At 49.5% G+C, this 13,566-nt stretch overlaps 1 protein-coding gene across 2 annotated transcripts in view; it reads right to left on the minus strand.

The window, feature by feature from the left end:
* Positions 1 to 13,566, minus strand: part of LOC135912679 (sperm-specific sodium:proton exchanger-like) — a 109,117-nt gene that overhangs the window by 77,219 nt on the left and 18,332 nt on the right. For both annotated transcript variants that reach the window (XM_065445191.2, XM_065445190.2), the window contains 5 exons: positions 12,550 to 12,814; positions 9,555 to 9,701; positions 6,655 to 6,820; positions 4,482 to 4,563; positions 637 to 836 (listed from right to left, as the gene is read on the minus strand). In XM_065445191.2, the coding sequence (XP_065301263.2) occupies positions 637 to 836; positions 4,482 to 4,563; positions 6,655 to 6,820; positions 9,555 to 9,701; positions 12,550 to 12,814 (860 nt within the window). The remainder of the gene's footprint in view (positions 1 to 636; positions 837 to 4,481; positions 4,564 to 6,654; positions 6,821 to 9,554; positions 9,702 to 12,549; positions 12,815 to 13,566) is intronic.

Below are 13,566 nucleotides of genomic sequence, written 5' to 3' on the forward strand. Positions count from 1 at the left end.
ACACTTCACAGTGACCACATGGCTGGGCCATGCTGATTCATGTTGTGTCGTGCAGGTTGCCCAAGTTAAGCAGCATTGGGTTCAGGTAATCACGGCGGGAGAAAGAAAAAGAGGCCACGTAGAAACTTCTAATGCGGATTGCGTCCCTTCTGCCGCGCAATAATTCACGTCTCAGTCGCGGTGGCCACGTTCCAAGGAGCGCGGAAGAAAGAAAAACTCGTGTATCGTACTTTCGGTGCACGTTAAAAGAACCCCGGGTGGTCCATATTAATCCCGAAGCCCCTCCCACTACGGCGTCCTTCACAAACCCCTGTGCAGCGTAGGAAAGTTAAAGCCCGTAACATAATTTTCATTCAATTTTACCCCTCTCCGCCTCGAGCGAGACACTTATGGCTTTCGTGGCCGCAAACTACCAGCAGGTACTTCATCCTTGCCAAACTCGCACCTCTTTCCGCCCCGTACGCTGCGACAATTAAAAGTGTAAGGCCGCATTTCAGACGCAGTGTATACTGAAAAGCCTTCGGGCTTACGTTAACTTCTACGATCTAAGTAAGCTCAGGCAAAGGCCGCTTATGCCGTCGCGTCATTGCATGTCTGCAGGAAGGTCACGCTGCACTAGGGCGAGCATTGGCGTACATGCGACTCGGCTTTCTCCAGCCGGTATCCGAGCGACAGCGAGTCGGCCAGGTAGATGTGCTCCTCGATCCACTTCCAGTCGGCGCCGCTGAAGTTGCGCTGGGAACGCTGGCGCTCTCGAGACCTGGCCGCCGCGCCCCAGATGGACTTCATGGAGCGCCGCACTCGCGCCGACTCGGGGGCGTCCAGCTGAAGCATACCTGCAGTTTCGCATTTGCAGCGCGTTCCATGTAGTACGCTGTAAGCGCAAACTTAACTACGTCATCTACCGGACTTGCTATGGTGTTGGGCTGCTGAGCACGAGGTCGCGGGATCGAATCCCGGCCACGGCGGCCGCATTGCGATGGGGGCGAAATGCGAAAACACCCGTGTGCTTAGATTTAGGTGCACGCTAAAGAACTCCAGGTGGTCGAAATTTCCGGAGTCCTCCACTACGGCGCGCCTCATAATCAGAAAGTGGTTTTGGCACGTAAAACCCCATAATGTAATGTAATGTAACTAGTGCGAGACTCGAACTTTCTTTTTTTTTTTCGGGATCTGAGTAGAATGCAGCTTATAGGCAACTTGCCCGTGACGACACGGACGCAGCTTCTCACTCTGCTGGTCCACCAACATGGCGGCTAGGAAGACCTTGATTAAAACACGTTGGCGGGCTAGTTGGTTAGAATCCATGGTATCCATGTATAAGCGCTGTTGTCTGCGTATCTGTTTCTTCCTATACGTCCTCGTACAGTCGCGCTTATACAGCTACCATGGCTAGGATGACGTCAGTGCAAGCAGTTTATACACGAGTCGCGTGGAAGACTACCGGCTAAAACTAACGTTGAAGGATGCACGGAATAACGCACACACTGTCTACGTACTGCACATGCATTTAATCCAGATTCTGAACAATTGATCAAGCTACGCTTGCTTCTTCACCGCTCTCGCTCCCGATGTCGCCGCCATCGTCACCAGAGGTTCTGCATCATCGGTAACCTGCTAAATATGGTCGTCTTTGGTGCAGCTATACTGTGAGATATTCCAGCAACTTAAACCTTTAGCGACGTTATCAGCTGATACGGAACGGTGGTACATTTAAAACCTGGTGAAACTTTGTTTTCGAAAGTTTGACTACTTAATAAGCTGGATGCAAGTCTTACGCGAGAGAGCGGGTCTTACACGAGTAAATACAATAGCTTGGTGATGATCACACAATTAACAATATCCTCCGGCGTTGGCAAGACGTCACCGTAAAAGAAATGTTATCTTCCTCCAATCGCCATGAAAAAAAATGGCTGTGGCTTAGGTAAGGTTAAGCCCAGGATGCGAAGCATACTAGCCTTTATTTTAGTTGTTGAACCACTGTTTAGCCTGGTGAACTGCTGTTGCTTGGCTATATTTGGTTCGGCTAGACGAAGAAACAACTCATGCATTACTTCTTCGCCTTCAAGAGTGGAACGCGACAGCGTTCCCGTCGACCCGCCAAGGGGTGTAAGACAATGGGCTACAGGGCAGCGACTACGCGCCCCGCATTGGACGCGGTGAGCGTCGAGCAAAGCAGCGTTCGGCGCGGCAACGAAATGTGCGCCTGAGCAAGAGACGCACGCCTTAGAAACAGCGCGTTTCTAAGGCAACACCGCATTCACTAGAGGCGCTTTTGTACCGCTTTGAAGCGTTGTACTCGTGGCTCAGTGGTAGCGTCTCCGTCCCACACTCCGGAGACCCTGGTTCGATTCCCACCCAGCCCGTCTTGCAAGAGTTGAGCCAAAGCCACTTCTCCTCTGTCGTGACGTCACGGTGTCACGTGATTTCATGGTCACCGCCGCGCCTGAGGAGCTGGGTTGAGCCCTCGTAATATGCTTCGCATAAAAATTGCCTTTTCTCGATTTAAGAGGGCCGTATATGTTGCTGCCTCAGTAAAGACTTCGCAGCATGACAGCGCTGTCATCTGCTATTCTCCGTTCCTCTTGGCACTCTTGTGTTGTGCCTTGCCCTACTGAGTTCTATGGGAAATTGGTAGTGTTTTGTCAACTCTTCCGGTGGAGGAATTATGCAGCTTTAATACCCCGGTCCTACGGGGCATTTTCGACCCCGATCGAGCGTCACCTGGATCAGATTCCTTGATCGCTATTGGCCCCCTTCGGCGGCTTGCAAATTAAACAGCCAGTAGCGACCGAGAAATTCCCCAATCGAATTAGATCACGATCGAATGTGCCCGTGTCATACCGGTATATAATTTTTTTTTGTCCCAGCCGTTAAGAATTAGTGTGGCTCAAAACAGTGACGAGTGTGGGTATATTTTACGTCATCAAGACCACCGTCCTGCGATACCCGAGGACAGCAGTGCAGTGCATAGCTTTATTGTTCTATTACAATCTTAAAGAAAAAAAAACCTGTCTATATTGTGCTGTGAAGGCCATTGAGAACGACGCGGTGGCTATAGATGGCGGCACTGACGTCATCCTAGCCGCCATGTTGGAGAAGCTCGTCTGTTGGCGCCTCGCGCTATGGTTCTACCAGTTCTGTGGTAGTACTGGTACAAAAACCAGCAGGGCTCCGATCGCATCGATATGACATTTAAGCATTTGAGTTAAGGATTTGATACACTGCAGTCATCCTAGCCGCCACGTTGGAGGACGAGTACGGCGAGAAGCTGCATCCCTGGTGCCACGCTTTAAGCTATCTATACGTCACCAACCACAATGATAACCTGCGTGCGACGCGGGTGGCACACTTCTGACAGAGGTCAAGAGCAAACTTATCACGTAGAAGATTAACGAAAAGTTCTTGCTGAATCAATTCGTCCGATATGAGGAATGCGAAAGCGTCTAGTGCGGACGTAAGAGAGGACGGCGGGTCGTGTGTCTCCCCTAACTGTGCAGCGTGGCACGTCCGTGTAAAGCCCAGACCACGTGCACGCTTGCGGACGCGTGCAAGCTCGCTTCCGCGCGCCTTACGCCTGCCGCGCCACGCGAGCAATGGCGGTTTGCATCCACAAGGGACGCGCGCCAGCGCGAGCTCGCCAATAGACGCTTTGGCAAACATCCTTTCATGCCGAGTTAGTGACAGCACTTCAATACGCTTAAGTGTTCATTGAAGTCATTGTTCTTACTTTAAAGTTAATAAATCATCGCAAAGAGGAAAGAAAATACACTTTCTCGCGTGACATAAACCCGCAAAAGTGAGAGTTGCGTGTACCAGGCCGTAGATGCGTAGCCAGGTACGCGGACGCGAGGCAGCCCGCACACACAGGAAGTTATATTAATCGCCAGGATCGCGCCGCGTTTCGACGCGTACGAGCCCCGCCGCGCGGTCTGCACATGCGTGGGCGTGCGGACGCGAGCTTGCGCGCTTGCGCAAGCGTACGTGTGATCTGGGCTTGAGACACTCCGTTCGTCGCAGGCAGTTTTTTATTACGCGTGCAGAGCACGACCCCCTTCGCTCGCAGTTTTTTTTATCTGAAGCTGTATTCTTCTCTTTGCATGAATCAAACATTTCGAGATTGTTAAAAGGGTAATATAACATTGTAAATTAATTCGCTGTTGCCTTTGGCATCCCTTAAGCAACGTAGTTATGTTCGTAGCATGGGCGAGAACATTCTACCGTGAGCATGAGCCAACCTCGCCACATTCTTGCAAATCCTGCCAACAGCCGTAATCCTATCGCGAGGAGGCAGTCTCCGCCAGAACTACTGAGAGTTACTATATATGCTACCAAAGGTAGCATATATGCTATTTTTGGTAGCATATACAGTAACTCTAGAGCTACTGGGCCGCGCGATGCAGTCGACGCGCCGTTGTATTCACGGGACCAAATGTTCATGTTCGTGCAAGGAGGAACGTTCTCCAGCAAACGAGCCTCACCGAGGAACCTCATGAGCGGCGTGACCGTGAACGCGGGAATCAGGCAGCTCTCGATCACGGCCAGCACGCGAGTGAAGCGCTCCTGCAATGGCAAGCACAACTCCTGTTCGATTGGACGAAAACGTTGAACGTTTACCAGTTTACGTAACAATGAGCGGTTGAATATTGGATGAGGTGAAGCGTTAGATGACGTCACAGGATTCGTCACACGTGTTCACAAATGTGTCGCACGCTTTTTATGTCTGTATATTGATGGCTGCGCTCCCGCTGAGGCGATATATGCAATGAGTCTAGAACCCCACTTCAACACTATGAAAGTTGGGTCTAGGCCTGTAATCTTCGCTAAAGACTCGTAGAATGTAGGTCTACATCGCAATAGTCTAAGACAATGGGTATTAGACAACTGTTAAGATGGGAATCTGTTTAGGCTGTAGACTTTAACTATGTCTCTAAACAGGTTTTTGCATATTTACGGCACAATGTAGCAGCACGGAGGATTCTCTCTACCAGGAACATTGCACACGTGACCCCAACAGTTCATGTGTATACCGGACAAATGCCCCATAGCCGGAACTCAGGAAGATATAGATGCTGTGTCAGCGCCTGTTTTCATACTTTCCCGTACAGACTACAGACCAGGAATGAAACGGTCAACCTTAACTCTGTCTATCCTATATCGCAATTCTCTCTCCTCTCCTCACCATTACTCCCTCGAAAAACATCGACTTCATCGTCGTGACATCGCTGCGTCGACGCCTGACAGTGCGAATTCACCCGGGGATATGTTTGCTATTCGCCATAGCTTGTGAACGGTGTTTGTGCACAAACAGAAACGTTGCATGCCCTCAAAGTTGCGACCTGTGCGGTGCACGAACAAATGTATACTGCAATAAATTACACATTAAGTACGATGAAAATAAACACAATTGTACGCATCTCCGCTAGTTGTTATATCATTAAGGGCTTTAACTACTAAAGTTTGGCTTTCACATATATTACATGTTCGCAGGATCTGCAATTTTTGTTTCGTTGCATAAGCCTGTGCGGCTGTCTTAGTAAACTAGCGATAATTTTCGCGTTAGCGGCTGTTTTGAAAACATTTATTACCCATTTATAAAATCGCGTTGGAGCTATAACCTAACGTTATTTAATTCCGATTTTATTGCAATCTCTTGACGTCAAATTTACGTGTCTTACAACCACTGCAGCAAGCACGGGCGGTGACCCGCAACGTTGCTTGAACATCCAGACCACAGGCTCTGCTCTCTTATAGAAGGTGACTGATTTCTAAGCGAACAGCGTCGCCAACCATGATGTATTTTCTTTATCTAATTGACTGACAAGAGGCGAGAAACTCGCAGAAGTGGAGAGGGTTTTGGTGGGGCCGAGTTAGTGCAGTGAAAATGACAACCGGGTGAGGAGAGTGGTGCCGGCGTGTGCGATTGGTCCGTGTTCCCTTGCTTATATAGGTTGTGGTGGCTTGTCGAAAATTTGTCGAAAATCGCCGCAGCGTCCCAGGGAATAAAAATACCTGTAAATTCGGTCCTCGGCGTAGAGCCTGGCAGAGCCGAAAGGGCTCGACAGCGTTATACGGCCGCGGAATTTTCCTATTCGCAAGGAAGTCCATTCTCGCCGATAGCTCCGAGTATTTAGTGCCAGAGCGATCGGCGAGCAACCGCCTCCTATTTCTTTCGGAAGGACGCAGTCTCCAGTTATATATAAAAAAAAAGAAATTAGTTTTTTTCGGCATCATAACGAATTTTTCGTGCGTACACATCCCCTTGACGTGGTGAGTGTTCGCGGTTTTGGGACACTGCGTGACAGACAGGCGGAGGGGGGGGGGGGGGTAGGGTTGGCCTAAAAGGTTTCGACCAATAGCGGATAGCTAATGGCAACAAAGGCGTACAATCGGAGATACTTTCTTTTTTGTCTTTTGTTCGGCCTCATCCTGCATAATCAGTGTGCGTACACGTCACGTTGGGGTGGAGAGTTATCACACTTTTCGGGACGTGGCGTAACAGACAGACGAAGTTGGCGCGGTTCCGAAATCCGCGGCCAGTTGCTCGGCGGGCCACAAGCAGATCGGACCAGGTTTACGTAATGGCCGCTCTCGAGATCGCTTCAAGCTGCGCGCATGCAAGATGTCGGCAAGGGTAAAAACCGCGAGACCAACCACGACGAAGGGCATGTAGGTGAACGTGCCCACGGCCTTCGTCGACAGCGCCACCATGGTGACGGGGCCTTTGAGGGTGACCCAGGCGAGCACCATGGCCTGGCGAGCGCTCAGCTGGTAGCCCGTGCGCCGGAGCACCGGGAACAGCACCACCACGGTGATCACCCTGCGTGGTGGAGAGGTTGCGCGCTGCTCCGCCTCAGATGAACGCAGAATATTAAGGTGTAAGCCTTTAGTGGCGCATGAGTGTCCGTGCGCAGTCCGTGGTGGACGCAGGAAAGCGGTGATCACCGGCGAGGGGAGCAAGGAGAGGAGGCGCCATGCCAGTGGCGCTGTGCGAGTGGGCGCGCGGTACAGTGCGGACATGCGCGTGGGGGTGCGCGACCATGTCGGCGACAAACCTAGCTGCCATATGGCTGTGACTGCATCCCATGCTCGCGGCCACGGCGGCTTCATTTCGCAGAACAGGTCAGACAAAGGCAACATAGGCGGTCATAGACAGGCTTTCGCCTATCGCAGTTTAGCTCAGCAGAGTGCCCATAGATTTTTAAGAGGCAGATTTAGCTCGGCCTAACTCGCATTTTTCACATTCGAACGAATGTGAGACGCAAAATAATGCTCTCGTAACTTGTAAGCTGGAGCTGAGGCGATCGGGGTGTCAATCATTGCACTGCAGAGGAAGCTTTAGCTACGGCACTTCTATCGAAATATGAGGGAAGGGAGAAATCGTTCTTTATTTCGATTTCCGCTTCACGGACTTTGATGCGTCTCTTTTTTTTGAATTTGAAAGAAAAGTTCAATTCTAGTGACTGTAGAAGCAAATTTTTTTTATTGAGACCGCCACCTCTTTCCACAAAGGTTCTTTCTTAAATTGCAAAAAATTTAGATGTGAATAGCGATATAAAAGTTCCGCAAAATGCACCTATTAGGAGATATAAAGTGAACAAACGTGATGTGTTATATACCGCCCTCAAATATAATAATAGTTATTGTGACTAGGATTTTTGCAAATCTCTCATAAACATCGTAAAAGTTTCGCGTGAGCTGTAAACTCAACCACCTAATTTGCCGCTTTTGGTGCTCTAACAGATGCGGTTTAAAACACTTGTAGCATAGCGTACGCAACTATAGCGTGTGCCAGGCAGCGCAAGTTTATTACAATTTTTAGTTGGTCTGCGAGATTTTCTGATCTTAGAGGTCATCCCAACTCAATGCGTTGGCGGGCTAGTAGTTGCGAATCCATGAATACTTTGTTTAGCGCAAAACGACAGAGACAAGAAAGACGACAGGACAAGGCGCTATACCATATACCATCGTCGCGGCTATCTCCCAACTACACCGATAGGTGGCGCTGACATCTCAGAGGTTTCTTTTGTTAGGCTTTGACTCGTTCGAAACGAGAAGCGATCTCAAAAACTCCACAGGGTTATCCATAAAACTCTGTCGCCGAAGCGGCTTCAGACTAAGTGAAAGCCGTTTACACAGTAATTTGCTAAGAACGAAATGAATTTTACAAAAGCAACGACAAATTCAATTCGAAGTGGGCAGCCGGGACCGCCGCCATGTTTTGCGCAAACCACGCAAAGACGGTAACGCTAAATGTGAGAAATAGCGTGCGTACGCTATACGCTATGGCTCGTTTAGTGTTCTGCGCATGTGCAGTGACGACCCGCCATTTTATAGCGTATGCAGTGGCATAGCGTATGCTAAACTAAAACTGCCTATTATGAGCTTCTTATGCGCCAGAAGCAACGGTATGATCATGAGGCTCGCTGCAGTTGGGGACTGCGGATCAATTTCAACCACCCCGGTTTTTTTACACTTTCACCTAAATATAAGTATATGAGCGTTTCCTTTTTTTTGCATTTCATCCCAACATGTGCTGTTTACAGAACCGCTACATGTAAGTTTTGATGCGGAGTTGTGGATCGGTGAACTTCTTTCTTCAATTATTTCGAAACCTACTAAGTTTCGACAATCTTTTAAAAGGAATCATGAAATTCTAAATTATTCAGCTTCCTACAGTTGCTAGAACTGAACTTTCCCTCTCGAGTGCAAACAAATTCACTCAGATCTGCCGCAACCAGGGCGGAAGTTCTCGGATTGCTCGGCTGGCAGGAGAGTTATGATCTCACACATACGTGCAGGCTCAGCGACCATGTGCGTATACCACACTGTGACGCATCCACTGGTCTCAGTGAACCGACTAGTAAACGTCGAGTTAAATCTATTTAAACGCGCTGAGCAACGACGACGCGTATTCCTTCGGTCTCATCTCATGCACCATCGAAGTGGGCGGTGCTTCCTCCTCATGCTACAGCATTCTCAGACGCTCTACAAGCGGAGCGCTAAAACTCACTATCGGGTTTTAATGCTTCGCTTTCGGGCGAAATTGCCATTTTTTTTTGCTGCTCACAAACTACGAGAACATTGAGTTTTATTTGAATCAAATTCGGCAAACTTTTTCTGCCGCCAAGATGGTGACCTTCTCGATGTCCCGAAATCTACACGAGACGGAAACACCTAGAGGCACATTCGCCAAAGTTTGCACAGAGAAAAAGTTATCACACTTTGGATACATGCCGGGAACGGCAGGCTTCGGGCCTGAGATGGCGTAGTTGCAGCATTTGGAAACATTCTTTCTTTATTTTCATTTGTTGTGTGAATTTCAACTTACTTTTCGCTAATCTATTGCACAAAGAGCTAGAAAAACCTTGCACAAGCAGAAATCAATGGCGCTTACGTGGTCGTGTTCCCGAACGAGACCACGCGTCCACCAGTAGACTGATGCTAAGGAATGCTTTTCGTTTAAAAAAAAACAACAACAACCGCAATACGACGGCAGCGCCCACGTCAAAAGCTGCTTGGAGCAAAGTGACACTCTGAGAATTTGCCCAGACCTGTTGCTGAGGCGGATCATGCAGTAGACGGTGGGCATGTAGACGGGCCGGCCGTAGTTTCGTATGTGCATCAGGTCGCGGCCGACGCGCATCGACGCCAGGAACGTCAGCAGCACGCACAGAACGTACCGGTACGTGCTCCAGAATCTGCGCTCGCAGACGACGCAGTCCACGGTCACCACTTTGGCGTCCATAAAATTTGAAGCCACGTGAAGCGATATTTATAGAGTGCCGCCGTTCGGCTGTTAATAAGACTAAAAAAAAGTTGGCTGAAGGCTTAGCTTGCTTAAACCTGGAAGATTGCGAAAGCCAGGCGCCGTCGCTTGGCCGCAGCAGATCGTTCCAGCCTCGCCTTGTACACATCACCCGACATAGCGCAAGGCAGCGCGCCGACCACTGCGAGGCGCCGAGCTGTAGCCCCCATTTATCCCCTTAGCGTGACGTCACATCAGCGAGCGCCCTCTCTCGGTAGCGCCGCAGCAGCGGCGCGCAAGGCTTCGCCTCCTCCATCGATGCCGCGAGCTGGGGCCCCGTCTCTCGGTCTGGCGTGACGTCACACGGTCACGTGACGCGCAGCTGTGTAAGGAGGCGCCACGACCATTGATGGGCCGAAAGTGCGAGCAGTATTGCTTTCGCAATAATAAAAAAAAACCGTAATACTGGGTTTTTGCGTTGCAATACCACCATCTATAGTCATGAGGTTCGTCGTTGTAGGGGGGTCTGCGGAATTATTTTGGAGTACTTGGGGCTCTTTAACGTGTATGTAACGTACGCATTCTTGTATTTCGCCCCCATCTAAATATGTCCGGGGATCAAACCTGCGCCGTCGTGCTTAGCAGTGCTACGCCATAGCTACTAAGCCACGATGGCGGGTGAAGAGACTTAGGTACGCTGCCGAAAGGAAAGTGCAGCACGCTCGCCAGCATCCTCCTTTAAGGGCACCGCAGAACAAAAACCATTCCTTGAGATTTCCAATTAACTTTCTCTCGAGTCAAGCTTCTCTCGAGTACAGTTACAACCACACGAAGCCAACAGACAATGAAGACCAGGGAAGCGTAGGGGTGCTCAGTCGAAATTTAAAGAATGGAACCCGTCGATTCTCCTCATTCTCGCTGATTGCACAGCGAGGATCTCGACTTTGGCAGCTTCGGTGTCATGAGGTAGCAGTGCGAGGGTTTGCTGACCGAATGTTCTAGATACACCGCGATGGCCGCGGTGGATCTGGAATGTAGACGAGAAAGTAGACGGGAGAACGGCTCCAGCGGTGACTCGTATGGTAGAGCATTGCATGCACGTTGCGAAAGATGTGGGTTCGGTACCCACCTGCAGCGAGTTGTTTTTTCAACCACTTTCGTTCCTCTTTACCTTGTCATTCTTATACGTCTCGATTAACAGCACAGGTGATTTCAGCTCCTCTTTCTTTGCCTTCGCTGCATGTAGGCTTATAATGCGGTTGCAACTAACATTATCGATCCCTCTTGGACTTCATTAAATCCGCAAATCTTTTCTCATTTATTTAAGCATCCTTATTCGCTCGCATCCCGTATCCCATACCCCTGCATGCCCTGAGGCATTCACCTTCGTATTAGAAAAAAAAAAAACCTAACAAACCGAGTCCTCGATCTCGCTCTGTTGCATAGAAGCTTTTCATGGTCGTCACAACGTCGCTATTCGTACTTTGCACGCGCACTTGAAATCGCGATAGAGACAGCACACCCCAGACTGCTTATCTGCCCTGATAAACCGGATGATTAAGTTACTTAGAGGACTACACAACAAATACCTCGTACGACAGCGCCGACTTGGTACCTATGGCGGCACTACCCGCAGTTATGCGAGAGGCCAGCGCAGCGCACCATGAGGAACTAACTAATCCTGATGTCTTCCACGGCAGCACACCCCAAAACTGCTGCTCAGTTAATGTCACAAAATCTCGGGACACTTGACTGGAACTTCCGATGAAGGCCTGCTCGTCTATAGCCACATACTGCTGCGCACATTGTTACAGTATGTATATTCCAACACCTTCGGAAATTGCTGATGCTCACGGTCGAAAGCTATCAGAAGATGCACACGAATAGAGTTCCTCGCGTACCGCAGGCGTCGTATTTGCTATTTGTTACTGCCTACCTACCGCTACGAGTACTGCCCACCCTGTAAAGTCCCTTATCGCTCAAATACTGAAATTAGCCACATGCATCGCACATAGCGCGATGCACGATTGGGTGCTGCGAAGCCCTGAATAACGGTACTCTGTGTACCACTGCCAGGACCTGCACATGAGAAAGTTTGCCTCGCGCTATGTCAAAATGCTCTACTTTATGTTACAACAGTCAAATTTGAATAACGGGAACCGAGGGGCCCGATTTTTACTGATTCTATTACAAGAAACCAAAAAACAAAGACACCAAGGACAACATCGCTGAGATTACTTGTACTCTACGCGAAGAAGTGGAATCGTTCCTGAATTGCGGCCAGTTGTGTTTTCATCCATTTTCACTTACATTCATTTATCATTTCTTTAATTCAAATAATAAGTAGTTAGTTCGTATTAATAGTAAGTAGTTAGTTCGTGTATTATCGTTCCAGACATGTACTATACATCACATGGCTGAGGAGATAAGGAGGAGTAAAGCATAATTACCCCAGAAAGCACATGGGAAAACGGCGCCTCGGTAGCTCGACTGGTAAGAGCATCGCACGCATAATGCGAAGACGTGGGATCGTTCCCCACGTGCGGCTAGTTGGGCTTTCATCCATTTTAATTTTAATTTATCATTGCTTTAATTAAATTAATACGTGCAAGTAATTTCCCCTATGCTGTCCTTGGTGTCTTTGTTTCTTGGCTTCCTGTGGAACAGTCAAACTTGGGCCACAGCTAGAACCTGTCGAGTAAGGCATCCATGTGGCGCTGACTTCTAATGTTTCGACGATGGCAGGAATATATCGCGTTGAACGTTTATCGCAATGACCAAAAAATTGCATACACACACACCTGAGGAACGGCTCGTCATCGGTCATGGCGGTCGAGGTGGCGCACGACTTCATGGTGAGGCCCATGGCGATGACGCCCAGCATGCCTCCGCGAAACATGAACAGGTCAGCCAGGTAGTAGGTGATGTACACGGAGGCCAGCGATAGGCTGCACATGAGCGTCGCCTCGTAGTGCAGGTGGTCGAGCATGTATGCCATGGCGTGGCCCACTGCCTTGCCCAGCACCAGGCTGCCCAGCACGAACCACAGGAACCACGTGGCCACGCCTGTGACACGCGGCAAGCGACGACGTTTCGGCAAAGGAGAGCACTTCAGTCACGGCGGTAAACATGGGCAAGAAGTTGGTTATTCACGGCGAACTCATTTTAGTGATGGCAATCGTGGGTATACGAGCGAGGAAAAGTGCACCAGGGATATCATCGAACGCATGGCGATTATACAGTTTGCTTATATAGTTAGGCAGAAAATGCAGTTACAAGTAGTGTTTGTGTCAGTAATTTCCTCGCTCCATCAAACGAAGAATTGGTTACCTGGCAAAATTTGCGCACTTAAAACGAGCATACCATGTTGCGTATATCGCCGTCTAAGAATAGATGAGTTGAAATTATCGTTTCTTGTGTCTTGTTCCATTGCGATATGGACACCCCAGGTGCATTCCTACCGTCGCCGTCGCCATGATGTTCGCCATAAAGTCCAATGGTGATAACATCGTGGCCGCGTGCTGTTGTATGTGCGAGTGCAAGCGTGCGAAGGTGAGCTGACGATGGCGGCTCAATATATCGCGCGCGCAAAGGGAGGAAAGCGGGGAGGAAGCGCGCCGTCTTCCGTCGCGCGAATGACACTGATCTAGGGAGGGGGAGTGCGTTTTACTCCTGCGGCTGCTGCACATCTTGAAAGCGATCTGCTATGAGTACAGAGTGTGGGCGTACCGGGGGCTCATATAGCTTCGTGTGCGCTGTGTTCTCGCCACTTAGTTCGCGTTTAAGAGGAAGCTTTAGCTCGAGTGCTCCTATCTAAA

The sequence above is a fragment of the Dermacentor albipictus genome, chromosome 7 (genome assembly GCF_038994185.2).
Source record: "Dermacentor albipictus isolate Rhodes 1998 colony chromosome 7, USDA_Dalb.pri_finalv2, whole genome shotgun sequence".
Taxonomy (NCBI): domain Eukaryota; kingdom Metazoa; phylum Arthropoda; class Arachnida; order Ixodida; family Ixodidae; genus Dermacentor; species Dermacentor albipictus.